This window comes from Pseudorca crassidens, chromosome 3 (assembly GCF_039906515.1).
Source record: "Pseudorca crassidens isolate mPseCra1 chromosome 3, mPseCra1.hap1, whole genome shotgun sequence".
Taxonomy (NCBI): Eukaryota; Metazoa; Chordata; class Mammalia; order Artiodactyla; family Delphinidae; genus Pseudorca; species Pseudorca crassidens.
In genome coordinates, this window is record NC_090298.1 from 91,922,663 (window position 1) to 91,947,633 (window position 24,971).

The following is a 24,971-nucleotide window of genomic DNA, read 5'->3' on the forward strand; positions in this document are numbered from 1 at the left end:
ACCACAAGGTTTTGTTTTTTATAAACCTCATATTCGTTTAAGCCATGCTAACATACAGGAAAGGATTTTCTTCTCTGTAATATTTATGACTTTCATTTTTTCTTCTACACATGGGTTATACCTCTCAAGTATCATTTATTTCTAGACATCTTTATGATACTATGAACTTGTATTAGAATAAATATGTTAATGAATAAATCAGGAATTAATAGTTATATTTTCATTGTCATAAATGTAATTTGGCTTAGAACTTGCATAATTACACAAAACACTGCTTACAGTTGAGTCTTTCTGAGAGTATGAATCTTAAAATTTCATTTAAAAGTAATATAAAACCCTGTATTTACCTGTGGTCCTCATTCGTAGCTATCAAGCTGGACACATTCCGTAATATCCCACCTCCACTTTCAATAATAGCTAAAGTATTTGTCTGGCTCCGGTAAGTGAGAGTGCCAACCAAAAATGCAAGCGCACCATCTACGGCACATATATCAGCTTTATTCTCAGTGCAGTGTGCTGACAAATTCCATAAGGCACTCAATACGCTTTTGAGGGTTGATTCCTATCAAGAAACAGAATATGTGTCATCTAATTAGAGTTGGAATTTCCTTCTTATAACGTCTATGTTTACTTCTATTGAGGAAGCTTTTTTTTTTTTCCCTCTTTAAATCTTCCCTGCTGCCCATCCTTCACGGGTAAAGTATTAGGAACTCCTCATTTAGAAAAACTTTCATAAAATATCAAATCGAACTTAAGACAGTGATATCCCCATGAAACAAGCAGAACGCAATATTAAAATAATGACCTTTATGAACTTTATTCTAAGTGTTTAGATGGTGCACGCATATCTCACAAGAGCTTATATTAGAATATGAAACAGAACTGATGTGCATTCTGAAAAGATAGCATTTTCAGGACAACAGAAGCTAGAAAAAGCCCTCTACATGCCGATATGGAAAGATATCTAGATGTATCATTAAATGAAAAGAGCAAGCTGCAGAGGAGTATGTGCAATCTTATTTGTATAAACACACACATATATATTTATGTGTGGTTGATTCAAAAGTAACAATGTAACTTATTAAAAGGAAAGCATACTAGAAAAACTCCAATTTCTTAAAATCCCCAAAGAAACAAAGTAATTGAAAAACCAGAACTCCCTGGTATACAGTATCACAGTAAACTGACAAATTATAAATGCCACAGAAAATACTCTGAGTATACAATTAAGGATATTTGGTCAAAACTTGCCATGATCCTGATGTCAGTCTTTCTTCTTACTACAAATCAATCAGGGAACAAACAAACATTCATTAGAGATCTACTCTGTGCCTATCACAAGTAGAGGCACTCCAGAAAACATAGCAACTGATACTTGCTTTGAAGGTGCTAACTGTTTACTCTGGGGAAAAAAGAATGCAAAATCATACTTGAAACCAAAGGCTCTAATGGAAAGATTATTGCCATCTGAATTTAATAAAATAAGTAAAATATTTCATGGAGGAGAGCAGCTCTGCAGAAGAAAAGACATGTACATTCAGAGAGAAGGCAGGGGAAGTAGGAGGAAAAGCATGGAAGTGGAAATAAGCAAGGGAGGACTAAAGAACAGAAAGAAGACACAGAGGAAGTCAAAGTCCATGCTGGGGCATTGTGGGAAGTAAGGTCAGAGAGGTAAAAGGCGGCCCTGAATGTCATGGCAAACATTTTGGGCCTAACCCAATAAGGAACAAGCCATTGTATTCTCTTCATCAAGTTATTAAATGAATAAAACAATGTAGGAGCAGGTTTAGATACTACTTATCAGGAAGCAGGGAAGAAGTGCTTTCACCACTGAAGATGTGAAAAGGCTAAGAGCTCAATTTTAATTACATTGTGAATGAGGTAAAGGTGGGACATTCAAAGTATCCTGAGAACAGAAAAAAATGGCAAGAGTTTAGAGGAGTGAGCTAAACTTACAACTGACCTAGAGGTGAGACTTGAAGGTAGGAACATAGAAGTTGCTCTTCAAGACTACATGTAGAGGGCCAAGGGTCTTGTTTCAAAGAAGCTTTATAGTCAAAGGAGACAAGGAGAAATGATTAGATGTTGGAAGTACAGGTGGTAAAAACAAAGGGAAGAGATTCAGTAAGGAATGTGATCAAAAAGTATCAAATATAGGTGTAGGTAGAAAAGAAATACCCTAGTTAATCTATAAGTCTAGATTTTGTTAGAAGCAATATATTAGAAAGGACTGAAGAAGGTATGGCCAGTTAAGAAATGAAGCAAGTGACTACATGTTCAGGGTTTTGGTTCTTACAGGAAAAAGTGGAACACTGCAGAAGTTAGAAGAAGCAACAGAGGATTTCTGTTTTCATTTTCAAAATATTGGGCTTCTTACAGATAGCTGAAACATAAAAAAGCCGACTTCTCTACACCCAGTAGAGAAGATATAGAAGACAAGAATAAGGGACTAACAGCTTTGAGTAAATAGCCACGCTTAGGGCACAGAGTGCAGGTGAAGGAAAGATTCTGCTGTGTAGAAGAGTAAGAGTCAGCGAATGATGGTAAAATGATGCAGTACGTGGGGAACATGGAAGGTAGTTTTGGTTCTTGTGGTCATTAGTAGTAAATGAAGTTGACAAGGAAGAGATGACAAATTAAAAAAGAGAATAAGAACGTTCATAATGACGGCTGCACTGAATGTAGAAAAAGAGGGAAAAAATAAATTCTAATACTGCTAACCAGAGCAGGCCCAAACCAGAATTGGATATTATAAATTTCTGATGGGCTACTTTTTCCAAGATTGGGCCTTGCATTAAAAATTTATAGATGAATTTAGGGAGAAATGGTCTTTAAACTACTCTTCCTTTACAAGAACAGGCTATGTCTTTCCATTTATTATGGTCTTCTCTTACGCTTCTCAGTAGGATGTGTCTTTTAATCTAACTTTCTTCGTTTGTAGCAATTAGTTTGTATGTAGATCTTTAAGGTCCTTGAGCGACAATAAAATAATGAGCTATTCAGCAGCAATACAAGTTCCCATAATACCTACAAATACGTTAAATCTTTCTGAAAACACACAAGCTTGATAAGAAAGGAGTCTTAAAGTGTACGTGGGGCTAATTTTTTTGTATAATTTTATTAAGGTATAATTAGAGAACAATAAACTGCACATATTTCAAGTGTGCAATTTGATCATTTTTGATGTGTGTGTATACCAAGATAACATTTATATCACTCCCTCCACTTTCCTCATGCCACCCCTAATCCAACCCTAACCCCAGGCAACCGCTGTTCTGATTCCTGTCATTGTAGATTATTGAATGTATCAATAGGTCATTCTTTTTTTTTTTTAATAGCCAAATTGTATTCCACAATTTGTTTACCCATTTACCTATTGATGGACATTTGCGTTATTTTTAGTTTTTGGCTATCACAAATAATCTTTCTGTGAATATTTGTAAGTCTTTGTGTGAATTTAAGTTTTTGTTTCTCCTGGGTGGCCAGGTTGTATGGTAGGTAAATGTTTAATTTTAAAACACTGCCAAATGTTCTCTAAAGTTGGATAGGCATACCTCAGAGATATTGCAGGTTTGATTCTAGACCATTGCAGTAAAGCCAAGTCACATCATTTTTTTTTTTGGTGTGCATATAGAAGTTATGTTTACACTATACTGTAGTGCATATAAAAGTTATGTTTACACTATACTGTAGTCTATTAAGTGTCCAATAGCATTACGTATAAAAAAAAGTACATACCTTAACTGAAAAATAATGCTGTTGGAAAAACGGCATCCATAGACTTGCTTAATGCAGGGTTGCCACAAACCTTCAATTTATAAAAAATGTAATATCTGCAAAGTGCAATAAAGCAAGGTATGCCTGTACGCCACGTAACATTCCCGCCAGCAGTGTGTGAGAATTCCAGCTGCTTAACATCCTTGACAACACTTGGCCAATATTTTAAATTTTAACCAATGTAATATCTTTAATGGTATCTCGTAGTTGTAATTTGTATTTTCCTAATGACTAACAATGTTGAGTATCTTTTCAAGTGCTTATTGGCTATTCACGTATCTTCTTTTCTGCAGTGTGAGTACAAGTGTTCTGCTGATTCGGTAGTGTTTTAAAGGTATCTTTATGCAGACCCTAAGTATATTTGAGTATTACCTTTTTTTCCCAGTTTTGAGATATAGTTGACATGTAACACTGTTTAAAGTATAATGATTTGACTTACAAACATCATGAAATGTTTACCACAATAAGTTTACTGAACATCTATCATCTCATACATACACAAAATTAAAGAAATAGAAAAAAATTTTTTTCCTTGTGATGAGAACTCAGGATTTACTCTCAACAATTTTCATATATAATGATACAACAGTGTTAATAAGATTTATCATACTGTATATTACATCCCTAGTACTTATTTATCTTATAACTGGAAGTTTGTACCTTTTGACCACCTTTGAATATTAACTTTATATCCAGTTATTTAGTTGAATACTTATTTCTAACAATTTTTCAGTTGATTTTCTTGGGATTTTCAGGTGTAAAATAATTTAGAAAAAATACATAAGTAAACAAACAAAACATCCCCAGACTCTTCCTTCTCTGAAAAGGAAATTTTGAAGAGAAAAATATGTAGGCTCTGGATCAAGGAGGACTGGTTGGGTGAAAGGAAATTCAGATTAGCTGAAAAGACTTGCTTAGTTCCTCTCAAATTTAAAAAAAATTTGCTTAGTTTCTGAAGTAGATATACTATCTGGAGATTATTTCCTTTTGTAAACAAATTATTATTTGAGGGATTTCTCACCTTTGGGTCTGATTACCTCTTGACAGGGTGACTATCAGAATTTGAGGACTCAGGTAGATTGAGATTTGGGCAGCAAAGAGTTAACACTCAACACCAGTGATTGGCAACGGAGGGTGATTGTGTCCCTTTTCCTTTACAGAGGACATCTGGTAATATGTGGAGATATTTCTGATTGTTATGACTGAGGGGAAGGTGCACTGGCATCTACTGTGCAAAGGCCAGGGAGGCTGCTAAACATCCTACAAGGCACAGATCAGTCCTCCAAAACAAAGACTTATCTGGTGCAAGATGTCAACAGTGCTGAGTCTGAAAAACCCTGACTTATACTAGGCTACCTTGTACAATCTTTTCTGGCTTAATACTTTAGGAGTTTGGAGCAGTCTAAGTCTAGGGATAGGTAAGATAAGAGGGTCAGAAATTAGTGAGTCTCAGGAGTGGGAGATGGCAGCAAAAAAGTATCCCAAGATGAAATCCCTATTGTAATACTAAATGTTTTCAAAGGTACCTTTTTCACTTCCAAAGCACATTCCATCAATGCTTTCACACTTCCAACTTCACGCAAAGTCTTTTTACTATTTACATCTGCTCTCCAAGACAGATTCCTCAAAACACTTGCAATAACCTGCAAATAAATCAATTTTAGAATAATTTGTTTATAAAATTATTCATACTAGTTGCTTTCTTGTTCGTAATGTTGAGTAGAAATATATCAATAAATAAATTTCTTCTAAATGCTAATATAGTGCCAAAAGGAATTCCTACAATATAATTATTTTCCTCTATTTTGGTGTTAATGTAGCCACAATTTAAACATGAGATGCTAAACAGTGAGCCACAGCTTAAATTAATCTAAATCAGGGTATTAACCCACTAACAGCCAAGAAAAACATTTGAAATTCTAAGTAGTACCTGCTGTAAGTCCTCACTTTCAGATTTTAGCTGGGCCACAAGTGCTCTCATGCAGCCTTTCATAGAGCATAGTGTAGCCTGTAAAATCAAATATTGCAGAGGGTCAATAATAAGGCAACCTGGAGCCATGCTTTATTTTTGACTAAACTTCAAATCCAGTTTCAATCGTCTCATTTCAATCCTAACTAATGTTTTACCCATAAAAGAACTAGAACCAGATTACATAAATGAAAGACAAATACCCTCCTAATCCTTTGGTATTTGTTCTTTTCTTGGCAAACCGGAAAAATAAAGTGAATAAATGATAAGAAACAATAAGCAAAGGGTTTTAAAGTCTTTTATTCGGATGGAACCAACACGTGTATAACACTTGCACCAATCATCAAGATTTCCAGATTTTTGCTATCATTCCCAGGAATAGTATTTTAAATGTGATCACATAAATCCACTACTGTGTTCCATCTTTTGCCTTTGTTTAGGCATAAGACAACCAAATGAGTAAGGATATGCAGTGAGGTATGAAGTACAGGTTTTTGTTGGTCAGTGTTTAATGAGGAGAGTGACAAAAAGAGAGTCAGTGAAAAGTAGTTTGTATGAAAGTAAAATAACTCACACCAGAGATATCATAAGAAATGGATCTTATAAAACATACCTTGTTGGCTACATCTCCGAAAGTCAAGTTTGTCAAAGCCATTCCTGCATATCGTCTTAAGGTAATACTGTAGTGGTCATTAGTAAGTCCATACATTTCACAGTCCACTTGCAATAATTCTGCAATGGCCTGTAGTCCCCCTAATTTAAAAAGGGCAAGAGGAAAAAGATAATAATCTAAAATAAAACAAATGGGTACCAAGTTTATAAATTATTAGGAAAAAATCTCAAAGAATGAGAATATATAAATTTAATTTTGTCTTTAGAATTACAAGCTACAGATAATATTATAAAGGACTTTTGTGTAATATACTTATAAAGTACAAGTGACAACTATTCCATTTTCTGCCAGTTTCTCCACCCTCCAGCCCCTTGCCTTACTGAGTGAAATGAACATTATACTCTATTTACTGCACATACACTGTATCTTGTCACGGATGAAGAAGGCTATTTTCTAACACTAGGTCTTCCTGAATGTAAGCAGAAAAAGGTAACTTATTTTTATTATTAGGACTTTACAAACACTCTTCATTGTCACACACTGTGGCCTAATCACTTGAATATACTTTTATCTCCCAAATAATTTTTAGTATCCTTAGGAATACTAAAACTTCTAAATGAAACTGTGCATGAAGCAAAGCTTATTTTTTTATGAAAAAGAATTACCTATTCAACTTATTACTAAGCTCTATAAAACCATTTTTAATTTTTACTTTTTTAATTCTTACTTTTCTTTGATACTCATGAAGTGTCAAATACCAATACTAGGATTTAGTATTTTCTTTCCCCTTGATTCCCACCAATGGGTATACTTAACAACGCCCACAGTGGTCAGCAGTAGGAAGGCAAGGAGGAAAATGAAGGGAAAGGAAAGGAAAAGACATAAAGGAAGGGGTGGTAAAAAGACAAAACAAAACAAAAAGACAAAAGGTGAAGCAAAATGGTGAGGGAGTAAATAAAAAGAAAAATAAAAATGCATATGGAGGTTATTCAAAATATTATTCATCATCAATATTAATCATCATGGGACTGGAGACATTCTTTTGTCAGAGAAGTGGCTTAGACAGAAAAAGAGAAGATGAATATAAACAGGCAATTCTTGGATACTGTAAGTCTGAACGATCAGGTCATTAATCTGAAAGAGGATCGGTACATTTTTGTAAATGATCTAGAAGGGTCAGTATGTAGATGAATCAGCAAGTCTGCAAAATAGACCAAGTTCTATCTTGGGTCAAGAATGCCAGGCCAAGGGATTTAACTCTTGGAACATTTGTGTAAATCTTTATAACTAGCACCAATGACGGATGAGTTTGAATGTAGGTAAGTAAAAATTAATTTGGTTAAGGGAAATCCAAACCGTATTTAGGAAGATTTTCCTCCATCCACCCATGATGATGGGAAGATAAACAACCAACGAAAAAAACAGCCAATGTCTTTATGGAGCTTACAGATTAGAGCAGAGACAGCCACTGAACAACTAATTTAAGTGTACTGGATTGTGTAGAAGCACAGGGCAAGGTAACAGGTGAACTTAACCTAGATTGGGAGGATCAAGAAAATGGCTGAGGAAATAATGTTTAACTTGAGACTTAAAAGGATGAACGAATATCTAAAAAGGGTGGGGCAGAAACAATAAGTACGCATTTCAGGCAGATGAAACAGCATGTGCAAGGACTGCTGGGCCTGAAATATACAGCAACAAGGAGAGGGTCACAGGTGAGGCTACAAAAATGGGTAGAGGCCAGATTATGCAAGACTTTGTGTGCCTCACCAAGGATTTAAGGCAGGGGAAGGAATAATCAGATGTATGTTCTAAACAGATTCCTATGACTGTAGGCTGCAGAATGGATTATGATTGGAAGTGGGGGGACAAGTAAGACAAACTATGGGAGAACGGGAGAGATGACAGAGGCTTGCTTGGGCTGGGGATAAAAAGAAGAGCAGTGATATGAGATGTATTTAAGAACCAGAATTAAAGCATTTACGAGACATAGGGGATAAGGAATAGACTCATGGATGTCTTCTAAGATTCTGGCTTCAGCAAGTGGGTTGACTGGAATGCCATTTTCTGAGAAAAGGAACCCTGGAATAGACAGAGATTTGGGGATGGAGGAGACAACAAACTCAGTTTCTGTCAGCTGAGTCAGAAATGTCTGAAAAATCATCTAGGTGAAGATGTCGAATGAGCAGTTTGAAAAATGTGTGTAAATCTCAGGAGAGAGAACTTGGATTAAGCTGTGAATTTGAAAAACACTGTAATTGAAGCCATGGAGTAGAGGATACTGCCCAGGGAGAGTGGAAGAAAGCCTAGTACAGAGCTTCAAAAAATTCCACTACTTATGACTTTGGTAAAGAAGAAGGAACCACCAGTAAAAGAACTGAGAGTTTTGACCCAGGAAACAGATCTGGGAGTCATTGTTGACCTGAAGACAGTGGCCTTGTGTACTGAGGAGATCACCAAAATGTTGAGGATTATAAAGCAGACGATCAAAGCCAAAACAAAACATACTATGCTTCATGCCTACATAAAATCCTGCCTGGCACAGCAGTATCTGTGATACTGTTTTGAGAAAGGTGAAATGATCTAAAGAAAATCCCAAGAAGGACCTGACTACTTTTGTATGGAAAACCCAAAAATCTTAGGACCTGATTCTAAAAACAAAGATTAAAGAAGGATTTGGTCAATGCCAATAAAACCATGAAGAACATGGCTAATGAAAAAAAGGACATTCAATAAAATTTAGTGTATCAGATAGAAGAGAGAGCCCTTTATGACTTCAGGCAGGTAAAAAGAAAACCTTCAGTGAATTTTCAGGCAAAGAATCTATACATTAAAACTATAAATGGATTCACAAAAATATGATGTGAATTCATGAGCAATACAATAAAAAATAGGTTGCCCTAAGAAATATTAGGATGTTTCAAGGTAATGCAAAGGTCATGAACACATCCTTCCACATTTTCTTGGTGTCTATGTTAGAGAATAGTGGTCCAGATGAACCAAATACTATCTCCTATGGTATCTCATAACCTTACAGATAGTAGAGGATCAATGGCTTCAGGTGACATTTAACAAAATCCTTAATTTAAACTTATCAAAAAGAGATAATAGAAAGATGATACTTAATTTTTAAAAAGTATATTACTTTTCTTTTACTTGGTTTAGATAGTCACCATTAGCATGAAACGCCTCATTCTAAAATAAATATTAGGGGCTCAGCATCAATATTCTATATATTGGCGTTTCACAAAATTTCCCGATCATAAGAATCACCTGGGCCACTTATTAGATTTGATTCCTAGGTTCCCTCCTCTGGAGATTCTACTTTACTAAGCTTGCTTACCACGCACGGGCCAGAGAAATACATGGTTTGACAACTGCCTCTGGTGATCATTATGATCTAGTTTGGGAAACACTAATGCAAATTAACTATGAATTCCTTGAAAGTCAGGACCACATCTTAATCATTTTTATACCTAGTGCCTAGCACAGTTTCTGGGACAGAGCTGGGAATTCATAAATGTATACATTACTGATACTATGGTCTAAAACTTGCAATACTAATAGGTGCAAACTTAAATGACCCTAATAGTTGTAAGAATTTTCTTCTATGTACAAATGACGGTCCTAGCTGACTGGGCTTAGAAATTTCCCTTCATCCACTTGGGACTTCTTTCCTCCTTATTCCTCACTGTCAGATCCCTTGTGCTGTCTTAATCCATCTCCCCACGGTCCACACACCTTGGTCCTTCTTGTGCTCCAATGCGAATTCAGAGGCTAGGAGTGAGAAGAAGGTAATCCCCTGTGGCTACACCCCCAGCAGTCACACCCCCAGAGGCCCCATCCTGCTCCTCACCTGAAAGCCCCTGCCCTAGCTCCTGTGATGAAATGCCCCGGGTAGCCTTCCTACCTGAAGAAGGAAGAGGAACAAATACTGAGTCTAGATTTTACTTGGAAATTCAGATGATTAATGTGTCAGTCCTAGTCTATAGTTCATTGGAACACAGGAACATTTATAAAAACGTTTGCGGGAGCTTAAAATTGGATTCGTTTTCCCGCTGATTCATTATTTTCCCCATTATTACTAGCGTTAAAAAAAACACCGAAACTTAAAATTTCACCAATGCTGAGGCAGTACTGAGGAGGGGAGAACTCATAAGCTCGTACTCAGTTTCACAGGAGGCTGGGGGCATGGGGGAAGGAAAGAGAATCAAGTGGGCCGACTGCTAGGGCCTGTGGGAAGAAAAGCATGGCTGGAGGGCAGGCGGAAATCACAAAGTACACAGCCTCCCAAAGTGATGACTCTGAAGGAGACAACACTCATTTTTGGCCATTCAGGTTCTCTGTGTTTAAGAGTGTCATGACTTTGTCACTTTGAAGATAAGTGATGAATGATAATGATGAGGGGTGGCAGGAATACACAGTGGGGGCTTGAATGAAATGTAACATAACCGGCACAAAAAGCAAGGGCACAGCTACACTAAGATGGAAACTCAGTGTATGGTTCTTGCTTGTGGCACGACTAGAGCGATCCAGTTCACATGAGATGGCTCAGCATGATGCAACTTATAAATACCACATGTGCAAAATGAACCTAGAAATCAAAGAAAAACCATTACATGAAAAATGGGGGCCACAAATGCAGGTTATATAAGGTTTAGAGTATGTGAGAACACATACCTAAGAGTAACCCTTCCACAATTAATGGAATGTTTCTAACATAAATCAGAGCATAATGCTTTTCCGTATTAATCAGTTTCAGAGATACCACGCTGCTTATCATGAAAATCCAGTAAAGTACAGATAACCATGAAGATAAATGAGAATCTTAATAATAATTCCTTCTGATGTCTTTCAGAAGTGACTGAGTTCAAGAATAATTACGTAGCCCCACGTCTCAAAACAATTCAAATTACCCTCCCCATCAACTGTCACCCAGGGTCTACCTTGACGAGAGGGGCAAGAATGGACCGTTTAGTATTTTTTCCAACCTTTGGCTAAGATTTTAAAAATCCAAGTTAGGTTACAAGGGTAGCAGTTTCTGCCACTTAGGACATTGTCTCCCCTGGAAACCAGAGTATAGTCATTTGCTACAAGGAGGAAGCAGATGGTAATAAAAGTTAGTGGCCTTATATCCTAATTCAACAATGATGAAAAATCTTTAGTATTCTTCTATGGCATTGAGAAACATTTTGTCTTACCAAGTTCATTCATCGCGTGTCTATGCTCCTCATCAAACGAAAGTTTCATTAGAACACACACAGCAGGACAGATTTGATGTTCAACAGGAGCTGGCACTGAAAGATAAAATTGACATAAACCATAATGCTTTGTTTTCTCAAAAGTAGTGACGTTTATTATACTTAAAAAATACTCAGGGCTCACTAATACATCCCTAATGCATAGCAGTTTAGTGAATCAACAAGTATTTGCTAAAGAGATGAATATATACTACAAACATGGAAAGGAAAACGTAAGGGTTTTTCTTGGTTCCACAAAAATGTCTACCTCTCATCAGCCTTTGACCAAGTCTGCTGGTCCCATGCAGGTTTATGCTATAATTCAAATAACAACTTAAAAATTGTATTGGCTATATGAAACAATAAAAACATTTTGGTATAAAACTTTTAATTTACAATCTCTATTTAAACTTAAAGGCATGCGGCTGTATACAAATGTAGTAGAGAAACCTAGTATAAACCTAGTATAGAAAGCTTACTATACAGATACCAGATAGTAAACAAAAATTTATACACAAGGTGTCCAAGAAAATGTACCTGCACATTTAATACTATGCACAAAGTTTCAAAACTGTTACTTGAAATAAAAATTTAAAAAGCAAGTCTATTTTTCAGAAGTAATAATATTTATTCTATTTAACTTTTCTGAGAGTAGGTATTAAGAGCACAAAATGCGAGTCATTATATAATTGTGGACAAAGAAAACAATTCAGAAAGACAATGTTCTTCCAGTAAAGCATCTTATAGTTCTCCTCATCCCTAGGACAAATAGATATAAAGGACATTTCTGCTGTACTCTATTCTTGAAAACTATTAAATTTTAAATAAATTCACTTTTATACCTACCTAAAAAAAATCTGCTAAATCTTTATAGATCATGTTCTCATCATCACTCTTTCTCCTACTCCCGAAATCAAGATACTGATACAATAGTCCTTTGTCAAGTGTGTGTGCGCATGTGTGTGTTCTTATCAGGTGAAAGGAAGGTCTTACCTTATATACTTACTGCTTTTGGTTCTTGCTACAGGAATGAAGTAAGTTATGTCCCCAAAGGTCCCAACTCCCATGTTCCCTGCTCCTGAGGGAGAGGGGCTGGTGGCCAAGGGTTTCTCCCTGAGCAAAGAGCTGGGAGGCTGATCACCCCAGCAACTGGGGCCCCATGGCCTGAAGCAGGATGGTGCAGTAGGAAGAGCACTGGGCTGAGAGTCAGGAGATCTGATCTCTGATCCTGGCTCCACCACCCACTAGCTGTGAGGCCACAGGCAAGTCTTTTAGCCTCTCTGAGCCTCAGTTTCTTCATCTGTAAAATGGAGATGATATCTTCCCTTCCTACTTCACAAGGTTGTTGTAAGGATCAAATAACATATATAACACAGCTCTGTATCCACTGAGTAGAGTGATATGCAAATGTAAGAGATTATGGGTTGGTCACTCACAGCTGAAGGAACTTATGTAAAGTCACTTTCTTGAGCTTAATCTCAAGAGATGGAGGACATAATCGCTCAAGTTCTTTCTAGATCTGCTATGCTATAACTCTGTCTTGATTTTCTGTTCTTTTGTGGTTGCACTGTAGTACACATAACATTTTCCTTTGCTAACTTTTTCTAGAGAAATTAAGCTTTAAACTATGTCAGCAGTGTAGATGGCTAATATGAATTTCCCAGGCCTATTCATAAAGACACCATCCTAATTTAAAGTTTTCATTTCAAAAACTTTTACATTTGCTTTGTAACATGCACCATACGGAACATACTTGGATTTTTGTCCTGGTCCATGCCTTGTTCATGGGCTTCCTGCCACTCCCAACAGGTTTCACAGTAAGCTCGTATCTGTTCCAAAAGATGAAGGACTCGGATTTCACGCCTGCCTCTCTTGTCATCAGGCTGTGAGTGAATGATGTTGTGGAGTGCTGCACTGGCCCTGGCCCGAGCCTCTTTACTGCCCCGGGAATTTCCCAACAACACAGAGTCTTTGTCATTGCCATGTAAAAGCTGGATGAGGAGAGGAAGACATCCAGACTGTCGCATGGATATACAGCTGTCTTGGGAGCTAGACATAGCTAGCAAAGTTCGTGACATATCATCCTTATCATGAGTACCAAGCATTGACAACAATGAATACACCATTTCCACCTGTGGGCCAAATGAGTTTAGAAACAAAATTATGACTTTAATATCCAAAAGCCAACACCAATGAAGTGATGAATGGGATATTTATTGTAACTCATTAAAAACAAAAACAAAAACCCCTTTCCAGGATGAAGTAATGAGCGTTATTTCAAAATCCATATAATATAATCATCACCAACTTGTTTATGAGTAAATATTAGTAGTGGTAGTACATAGTGTTGGAAAAGAGAAAGTAGGTTCTTGCATAAACCTAAATTGCTGTTTGTCTGGATCAGCTGGTGATAATCCACTGATTATGATGAATGACAATCAACTGATTTCTCTCTCTCTCTCACATCTCCCCCCGCACCACACATACCCACCCCCACCAACACACACACAGAGTCAGAAATGTGGTTTATCTAAATTCTTTACACAATTTAAAATTTTAATTTTTAATCTACAACCATAATCAATAAAGAGAAAATATTTTTCAGCAATTATTATTTACTAAGTACTAGCTCTCAGCAATTGCTAACCCTCACCAGATTATAAGTATAGTAAGTCCCCTACATATGAACAAGTTCCATTCTGAGAGCACGTTCACAAGTCCAATTTGTTCATAAGTCCAACAAAGCTAGCCCAGGGACCCAACAAACACAATTGGTATTCAGTACTATACTGTAATAGGTTTACAATACATTCCCATCTTTGAAAGTTCACAACTTGAAGGTTCATATGTAGGGGACTTACTGTATAATATTGTTAAAGTTATGATTTCTCCCTTATACATGTAAACATATTTTGTTATAAAAAGAAGAGTGCTCTGATCATACAGGGATACAAAGCCAGGATTCTTATTCAATTTCTTTTTAAAAGCAGCTGGTAAGCATCAATTACTCCCTGACCATAAATTCTAAGAATTTACTTAGAAGCAGATTAGAAACAGGAAACAGTACCCAGTTATCCTGCACTGTGATCAACCTCATTTTAAAGTGAGAGCTATTACATAAAAGTAGAGGCTATTACATAAATGTATCATATCTGTAAATTAGTGGTTCTTAACCAGGGGCAATTTTAGCCACGCTGAGACACTTTTGGCAACGTCTTGGAGACATTTTTGGCGGTCACAACTTCAGGAGGAGAAGCTTCGGGCATCTAGTAGGAAAAGACCAGGGATGCTGCTAAACATCCCACAATGCAATGAGGAATTATCCAGCCAACAATGCTGAGGCTGAGAAACTCTACTCTAAATGTGTAGACACACACTACTCTCAGATATGACAGTTTTATTAGGAAGGCAGCACAGAACTGTGGATAAACAGTCTTTCAAATTCTGACTCCACCATTTACAAGTGAGTTGTGTGACACGACCAAGTTATTTGAATTCTCTGAGGCCCAGTTGTCTCAGCTGCAAAATGGAGATATTTACCCAATAGGGTTTTCTTTGTGAAGATTAAATAAAATAACACATGTATGGCACAGTAACTGGCATTCAAAAATGTAGTAAGGTCTTAATGTTATCATGCATAAATCACTTCAAAAGGAAATGGTATTCTAGCTGCCAGTTTTCATGCAATAGTACTGCTGAATATTAAACATTTTCTTTATAGTGAAAACTACTTGTTGATGTTGGACAGATCTGGGGTTGAATTCCAATTTATTTACATGACAACTGTCTGAATCTTTTTTTGGCTTCAGTATTCTCATTTTAAAAAGAGGGGCAAGAATACCTCAAAGGGTTTTCGAGAAGATGAGATAATAAACATTCAACTCCCAGCAGTTACTGGCATCCTAGCGGTCCCAATTAGTAACTATTGTGAGTTATTAAAAGGATTAAGTTTCATATTAACAATACCATTGATACTCTAAAATTCATTTCTTAAATCGACATTAGTTATTTCAGTAATGCTTTTCCTAAGAGCCACTATATTATTAAAGTAAAGAAAGACTATGTAGAGTATGCTGTGAAAACAACTAGTGGAATTATTTAGATTTAACTGAAAATATACTGCTTAGTAATATTAGAATTTCATCTTTGTTCATATAATAGTAAAGCCTCCGGCTTTAACAATAATAAAATAATTATTTTCTTTTCAAACATACTATTCTCAAGTCCCCCAAAATATTTACTAACATCTACGAGACCCTAAGAAAACTCACTTATCAGCAGTGAATAGGATAACATTCAATTTCAATAATTTTTCCATCCACTAAGTATTTATTAAACACTCATTATGTGCAGATTCTGTGCTCGATGCTGCAAAGGATAAAAAACAGTCCCTGTGCTCCAACTGTAGTGATTCAAAGGAGGTAGACAGACTGCAAGGGGAGGTGAGAGGACCCTGGAAATCAGAAAATGTTTTGTAAAGAAGGAAAGCCCAAGAAGATTTCTGAAGGCTGGCTAGGACTCTGACGGTCATTTTTCAGTGGGCTGGGAAGCGGAGGTGTGTGCCACTGCAGGCAAGGCACAGAGGCATAAGTCACAGGGAGTGCTCAGTGCTTATAATCTATTACCTTGGTTCCCAGATGACTTGTCAGCCTTCGAGGAGCAGAATGTGTGCTGCTAGAACTCAAAACACTGGCTGTTTCGTGATCTATTCGTGCAGTTGAACCCTAGAAATTAAGCAAATTATAGACAGTATAATTTAGATTATAGATAAATACAGCTAACTTCATGTTAAGGTACTCCAAATGAACTGTCTTTAGGGTAAACAGCTAAATATACCATTAAAAGTGTGAACATTATAACTGCTCAAAATGAATATTTTTACCTATAAACAAGTAGAGTTTAGAGAAACACTGAAGGAAAAAAAGACTGTTGCAAAAGACAGTTAAAGTACAATGTGGAAGTAACCGAACACTGCAGAAATTCTAAGAGTAATATTCTTTCACAAATCAAAAGGCATGAAACTACATTCAGTTAAATATAAATTGATTGGCAGAAAGCTCCAATGAGTGACGAAATGCTCTAAATTACCACAAAACTAACTGTAAATTTTGTACAGACCAAGTTCTCCAGGAGCTCAGAGTAGAAAAAAGACTGCTTGAAACCTCTATTGGAGAAAGGCACTGAGATATCATGAGCACTTAGTAAGAAGAATGCATAAAATACTGAGGGAAAACAGAAAGAAATAACTACTTGCTTAAGAACTATTAAAGACTGAATAAGATAAGTTATACTTAAAGGTAGGCCTTGGATTTTGGAAAAATGATGGAAGAGTCTGTGTAAAGGGATAAATATGGAAAGCATGCTAGAAAAGAATATAGGCAGAATACTCTCTGACATAAATTGTAGTAATATTTTTTTGGATCTGTCTCCTAAGGCAAAGGAAATAAAAGCAAAAATAAACAAATGGAACCCAACTAAACTTAAAAGCTTTTGCATGGCAATGGAAACCACAGACAAAACAAAAGACAACCTACAGAATGGGAGAAAACATTTGCAAATGATGTGACCGACAAGGGATTAATATCCAAAGTATATAAACAGCTCATATGACTCAGTATCAAAAAAACAACCCAATCAAAAAATGACCTGAAGACCTGAATAGACATTTCTCCAAAGAAGACATACAGGCACATGAAAAGATGCCCAACGTCACCAGTTATTACAGAAATACAAATCAAAACCAGATATTACTTCACACCTGTCAGAATGGCTATTAAAAAAAAAAGTTTTAAGAGAAAATTCCATTTGTAAATGTAACTGTAGAAAAAAACTGTAAATGTGAAATTCATTTAACTATATATTTAAAATGAGTATGTTAGTCTTTCCTCAGTAAAGATGATTTTAAGAAGTTGCAACTTGAGAGGTCTTTTTTATGTCTCCCCATATAAAAGCATGAAGACCCACTTATTCACACCCACGTAGGGAAATCTAGGGTTAGATTAAGAATACTAGAACAGAGTCTCAGAGTGGCTACCCTTTCTAGTCTCTACTCCTTCTGTGGGTCTGGATGCTTTATGCTGGTTAGTCCTCTAGGGATACTTCTCAATTTGGAGCGGCAGGTTAGTACTCCTCAGGGTAGGGAGAACAGGCAGCAGAGGTAGACATCCGGCAACTCTTCCCACTGCCACTAGCTACTGGGTGCTTCTATAATGGTATTTCAACTCACATGCAACCAAACAACAAACATTTACTGAGCTCTTGCTACTTTCTCGGTACAGTGCTAGTCACTAGGGATATAAGTGAATAAGATAGTCCCATCCTCACCGCACACAGATTCTAGACAGGTTGCTCAACATGTAAATATACAGTAGTAAGTGCTTTGACAGAGGCCACATGCACACACAGGAATGGCATATACTCAGTCTTGGGAGTACAGAGTAAAGTGCTATCTGATTTTAAACTACGAGGAAGAGTTTAGATAATAAAAAGGAGGAGAGTTAGCCACAGGGCAGCCCAGAGGAGGCAGAAGCATAAGCAAAGGTCAGAAAGAACGTGTGTGTGTGTGTGTGTGTGTGTGTGTGTGAGAGAGAGAGAGAGAGAGAGAGAGAGAGAGAGAGAGAGAGAGGGGGGGGGGGGAGAGAGAGAGAGAGGGAGAGAGAGAGAGAGAGGGAGGGAGAGAGAGAGAGGGAGAGGGAGAGGGAGAGAGGGAGAGAGGGAGAGAAAGAGAGAGAGACAGACAGAATCTGATTCACTGATTGATTTGGAGATAAAGAGCTTATTCTGATTGCAATAAAGAAGATGGAGTTGAGGGACCAAGACTCAAGGTAAAGAGAATAGTCAGGGGGCTTTTTAAGAAGACTTAGGCAAGGGGCCTCTCTTGTTCTACAGTAGAAGGGGAATGACTCCTTATCCTGAAGCAAACATACTGTCTTTTTTTTAAAAAAATTAATTAATCAATTTATTTATTTTTGGCCATGTTGGGTCTTCGTTGCTATGCGCATGGGCTTTCTCTAGTGGTGGCTAGCAGGGGCTATTCTTCATTGTGGTGCACAGGCTTCTCGTTGCAGTGGCTTGTCTTTGTTGTGGCTCGCGGGCTCTAGAGTGCAGGCTCAGTAGTTGTGGTGTGCGGGCTTAGTTGCTCCATGGCATGTGGGATCTTCATGGACCAGGCCTCAAACCTGTGTCCCCTGCATTGGCAGGTGGATTCTTAACCACTGCACCACCAGGGAAGTTCCAAACATACCGTCTTTGAGGATACCTAAATATTTTTACTGTTTCTGGTAGTAAGGATCTAACACAATCCCTAACGATCCTTGTTTCCTGGTATTCACACCCTTATGTAATCTCCCTGCCTTTGACTGTGGGCTAGATTTAGTGAATGGCTTCTAGTGAACAGACTGCTGCAGACGTGATGAGAAGTCACTTCCAAGATAAGGTTACGAAGACTGTGGCTTCCATCCTCGGCACCCTCTCTTGTGCTCTCTGAGGGAGGCCAGATGCTACGTTGTGAAATGCCCTTTGTAGAGACCCTGGTGGCAAGGACATGATATCACTGGCCAACAGCCTGAGGACATGAGGCCTGCCAATAGCCATATGAGTGAGCTTAGAAGCACATCTTCCCCGAGTCAAGTCTTGAAATGACTGCGGCCCCCGCTAACACCATGACTGCAGCCTGTGAGAGACCCTGAACCAGAGGCACTCAGCTAAGCTGCACCAGGTTTCCTGACCTACAGAAACAACAATAAATGTTTGCTGATTTTGCTAAAATTGTCAAGCAGCAATAGATAATTAACACATTGTTTGAAACAAAAGATAAATAAGAGGTTAAACTACGAAACAAGGGAAAACCCATGTCCACACTAAAAAATGTTCCGGACATTCCTTTCAGTGTAGATACCAAATCATCTTTAAGCTTTAGTCTCCGTACCTTTCTATACAGCTCCTTGATTTTGGGACACTCACCGCTCTGTTCTCCCAAACTCTCTAGCTAGAAATCCAGATGCATTTCCTATAAGGAGATTCCAAGAGAACATTCCCATACCCACACTACCTATAGGCCTAGAACTTGAGCCCTGAGAATCTTTCCTGGGCCCTTTTATTATGGCTATGCCTGCACCGACACCTTTCAGAGGAACCAGAGAAATGGTAACCTGCAAGAAATGGTACCTTCCTAAGAAGTATTTCCCACCCAAATCATGACTAAATTCTGAAGAAATGAGCGTCATTAACTCTCTCTCAAACTCAAGACCTATTAAATCAGCCATATTTTACATCCACTAAATCAGCCTTGCTCAGTGTTCAAAAACATAATAAGTCCAAAAACATATCATTTCCCACTCTCAGCCTTACAACGTGTGTAAGACACTATTTCCTACTATTTTCTTTCCTATCCAAACTTCCTTGTGAAATTTAGGTTCCATGCTCCATAAATACCCACACCTCCTCAACTTTTCACATAATGCTCCTTTCATTTCATTAACTGAAACCTAGCTCTTATTGGACACCAGCTCCCCCTGCAGCCCTCTCTCCAATATCCCATGTACTTTGGCGTCAGGAGGTAGCATAAGCCTATGTTTTCCTCACTCTTCAACATCACTTTGAAACTACTATTTCTCCACCTTCCGGTAATAGCCCCAAATCTCCTTGTGTTATAATCACTTTTCCCTTTCCCCAGTGCTATCACCTACTAACCACCCAATCACTGTCTTCAATCATTAAACAACTTTGGCACAAGGGTCACTGGCCTCCTTCTACTTCAATTACTGCCACCATTCTGGGTAACTTACGCCTCATTCAAAACCGTGGTCTCTCAGTTCTCTGGTATCTTCAGTGATGTTTTTCTCCTCTACTCCATTTTAGTCACTGACATCTATGGCTGTATCCTAGACCATTTCCATCACCCTAAAATGTACTATCTCTGAATAATGCATTTAGTTATCTTGTGGTAACTCTGAAAACCTATTCTTCTGGCAATCTCCTTTAACCTTCCCCAAGAAAGTGTCTTTAAAATGATTGGAATGTCCAGTGCATGGATGTCTCTACATACTCCACCTTGAGATTTTTCGTGGTCCATCACTTCCGTAATTCTCTTGTCAGTTTTCAATATCTTTGCCCCATGGCTATTCCATCCCACCTGCCTGGAAACATTGCAATTGTAGATGAATCCAACTGCCTGTTTTCTCTACACCCTAATATGGACTGCTGAGCAGTATTTGAGAAATTTGAGCATGTGAGAATATCACACAATTCTCCAGGGTACTGCCCATATAACATTTATGGTCACCAATACACCTGGGCCCTTAGTCCTCCATCTGTAATCCTTGTGTTTCCCAAGTCAGCTCTCCCTTCTTTGCTCACAGTGGCTATTTTGGATATGTCTCCTTTACCACAAATAATTTTACCTTCTAATTACAGAGAAACAGAAGCCATCAGACAAAACTTCCTCAAACTTGCTGCCACCAAACTGACAAAATTACCTGCCTCCACACCCATCTCCATCTTCTCCTGCTATTGCTTCAGAGGCACCCCTTCTGCTACCTGAGGCCCGTCCCTTCATGTGTGCTCTGGATCCTTTCCCTCCCCATTTCTCTTTGCTCTTTTGGACCTTCAATCTTTTTCTCTACTGGCTCCTTCCCATTACCATTCAAATATGCTTATCTCTCCTATTTTATAAAAAGAAAAATAATCTCTCAATTTTCTCTCAAATCTCTACTGTGTCAATTAATGGCCTTTTCTCTCTTGGGCAGTTCACACTCAGACTTTTTGAGTTAGCTAAAATTGCTCTCTTCTACTTTTTAACCTTCCAATTTAAACCTCAACTCACTCCAATATCACATGGTAGAGAAGAAAGCCAATGAAACGGCTCTTGCCAAGATCAGCACTGAAGTTTTTGTTTTTTTGTTTTTTTCTGCGGTACGTGGGCCTCTCACTGCTGTGGCCTCTCCCGTTGCGGAGCACAGGCTCCGGACGCGCAGGCTCAGCGGCCATGGCTCACGGGCCCAGCCGCTCCGCGGCATGTGGGATCTTCCCGGACCGGGGCACAAACCCGTGTCCCCTGCATCGGCAGGTGGACTCTCAACCACTACGCCACCAGGGAAGCCCTGAAGTTCTTTTCTTGGTGAAACCTAAAGGAAAATTTTCAAGTCCTTACAGTCAATGGTGGATATTGGTAACTATTTCCTCTTTTGGAACAACAATGTTATTCCCTTGCTTTGGGATTTTTTTAGCCCAGGTCTTCATCTTCTCGTTCTATAATCACAGGGGATATAAAAATCTCCCATACCTTGAATTATCACATTTTTCACCCTTCCCTTTGATTCCAAACCCACTATCTAATAGCCTACTTGACATTTCTGCTTCATTGTCTCAGAATGAACATCTTGAAACTTAACATTTTTGAAACTAGATTATTTTCCTTCACAAACTTGTTCCTCATCTAGTGTTAGCACTGAAATGCATCACCATCCTTGTAGCTGCCTACGACAAAAACCTGGAAGTCATTCCTGACTTCTCCTTCCTCCTCAGCCCTCGCATCTGACACTAACCCTTATGGATTATAGTTTCTAAATCCTCTCAGATACTCAGATATTTGCTGACCAAATGACTCTCTCACACCTATCAATTCTTCCCTAACTCCCAGGCCACCATCGTCTTTCACCTAGACTACTGTACCTAATTTACCCAATCATTATTACGGTGTCAGAATAAATTAATTTGTAACTTCCTCTAGGATGAAAATCACCCTAACACTAGGTTAAGTGCTGTAGCGCTACGTACTTGCCCTTTCATAGTACTTAACACACTTTGTGGAAAATGCTCATTTGTCTTACTTCTAGATGATAAGTTTCTTGAGGACAAGGTAGCATCTACCTAGCCCACCACCACACCCGAGGGTTCAGAACAGCCTTGGCATAATGCAGATCCTTAGTAAACAGATCCTGAACAGTGATGAGTTTTATATTATCTTTCAGGTAAAAGGGCTGGGGGAGAAAGTTAACAGCAGAGTGAAAAATGGGCTAAGGAGCAGGGTGGTGGGGATAAGATGAATTGTCTGGAGGGGACCCCTCCAAGTAAATACAATTCCTTTTCACTACATGTTAGAATCAAGCATCTATCTTCTGATTCCCCTTTATTCACCCTTAAATATCCATTGCCATTACAGGCACTCAAATGTTTGCTGAGGGACCCTAGAAGGACTATGCCTGGCAGTTAAATTAGCACAACTGGGATACAGTCAATTTCAATTACACTTGCTGGGTTGGAACCCCTCTTCTATCCTCTGCTTGCTCACTTTACAAAGTGACTCAAAGGGGTTCACCATAAAGGTAGCAACAGTCTCCAACTCACCATGAAATCTGACATAAGAGGGGGAAGAAGCAACCACTCCCCTTGCCTTGCCTTTTTTCATACAAACTGTATCTGGAAGTAGTCAAACAGTAGATAAGGAGATGTTTCTCTATACAGAAATACTACAGCTAATTCTGTAACCCCTAATGAATTAATGGAGCTAGGCATTAAGTATCAATGGCTGTTAATACCACAAAATAGAGACAACCAGACATTTTGTGCTTCCTGATGGAAGACCACAATGCCATCTATGAAAAAGTCTTGTCCAAAAAAAAGTGGGGGGGGGGGCCTTGAAACCAAATCCGATCACATCTCTAGATCTAAATACCAATTTATAGGAAATACAGAAGATAGAGGATCATGTCAAACTTCACCATGGAGATGTTATCAGCAAAATCCAGACTATGGAAAACACTAGAAAACAAATAACTTTGGTTAGTCAACAAACATAGCAAAAAACTGAGAGACAAAGAGGAAACCTATAGATTAAAAGAGGCTTCAAAGACATATTAACCAATCTCTGTGCACGAACCTTATCTGGCCCAAGTCAAATAAACTGAAAAATTATGACATTCATGAAACAATTGCAAATTTGAATACTGACTAGATATCTGATGCTACTAAGGAATTACTGTTAATTTCTTTGGCAGTGTAATAATGGCACTATAGTTATGTATTTTAAAAAACTGTTCTTTGTCCTTTTTCCCCAGGATTGCTTTAGCAATTGCTTTAGCAATTTCCCCAGGATTGCTTTAGCAATTTTGCTTTAGCAAAAATACATAACTATAGTTATGTATTTTAAAAAACTGTTCTTTGTCCTTTTTCCCCAGGATTGCTTTAGCAATTCAAGATTGCTAAAGCAATTCTGCTTTAGCAATTTAGCACAAAAGTCTTTTGTGGTTCCATATAAATTTTAGTATTATTTGTTCTAGTTCTGTGAAAAATGTCATGGGCATTTTGATAGGAATTGCATTAAATCTTGTAGACTGCTTTGGGACTTCAGACAATACTACAAAGCTACAGTAATCAAAACAGTATGGTGTTTGCACAAAAACAGACATATAGACCAACAGAACAAAATAAAGAGCCCAGAAATAAACCCACACACCTACGGTCAATTAATCTTCGACAAAGGAGGCAAGAATACACAATGGAGAAAAGACAGTCTCTTCATCAAGTGGTGTTCAGAAAGCTGGACAGCTACATGTAAATCAAAGAAGTTAGAACACTCCATCACACCATAAACTCAAATTGGTTTAAAGACCTAAATACAAGACATGACACCATAAAACTCCTAGAAGAAGACATAGGCAAACATTCTCAGACATAAATTATAGCAATATTTTCTTAGATCAGTCTCCCAAGGCAAAAGAAATAAAAGCAAAAATAATCAAATGGGACCTAATCAAACGTAAAAGCTTTCACACAGCAAAGAAAAACCAAAAAACAAAAAACCCATCAACAAAACAAAGACAACCTACGGACTGGGAGAAAATATATGCACAAATGATGCGACTGACAAACGGTTAATATCCAAAATGTACAAACAACTCATACAACTTAATATCAAAAAAACAGACAACCCAATCAAAAGATGGACAGAAGACCTAAACAGACATTCCTCCAAAGAAGACATACAGATGACCAACAAGCACATGAAAAGATGATCAACATTGCTAATTATTAGAGAAATGCAAATCAAAACCACAATGAGGTATCACCTCACACCGGTCAGAATGGCCATCATTAAAAAGTCTGGAAAGAATGTGGAGAAAAGGGAGCCCTCCTACACTGTTAGTGGGAATGTTAATTGGTACTGCCACTGTGAAAAACAGTATGGAGGTTCCTTAAAAAGCTAAAAATAGAGCTACCATATGATCCAGCAATCTCACTCCTGGGCATAAATCCAGAAAAGAGGAAAACTCTAATTCAAAAAGATACATACACCCCAATGTTCACAGCAGCACTGTTTACAATAGCCAAGACATGGAAACGACCCAAGTGCCCATCAACAGATGATCAGTTT

The 24,971-nt window shown here is 37.9% G+C and overlaps 1 protein-coding gene across 19 annotated transcripts in view; it reads right to left on the reverse strand.

Moving 5' to 3' along the window:
* Positions 1-24,971, reverse strand: part of APC (APC regulator of WNT signaling pathway) — a 139,394-nt gene that overhangs the window by 11,628 nt on the left and 102,795 nt on the right. For 9 of the 19 annotated variants that reach the window (XM_067731432.1, XM_067731433.1, XM_067731424.1 and 6 more), the window contains 8 exons: positions 16,225-16,323; positions 13,353-13,731; positions 11,561-11,656; positions 10,216-10,269; positions 6,360-6,499; positions 5,708-5,785; positions 5,304-5,420; positions 348-562 (listed from right to left, as the gene is read on the reverse strand). In XM_067731432.1, the coding sequence (XP_067587533.1) occupies positions 348-562; positions 5,304-5,420; positions 5,708-5,785; positions 6,360-6,499; positions 10,216-10,269; positions 11,561-11,656; positions 13,353-13,731; positions 16,225-16,323 (1,178 nt within the window). The remainder of the gene's footprint in view (positions 1-347; positions 563-5,303; positions 5,421-5,707; positions 5,786-6,359; positions 6,500-10,215; positions 10,270-11,560; positions 11,657-13,352; positions 13,732-16,224; positions 16,324-24,971) is intronic. The other 10 variants (XM_067731435.1, XM_067731430.1, XM_067731436.1 and 7 more) reach the window with 3 other exon arrangements.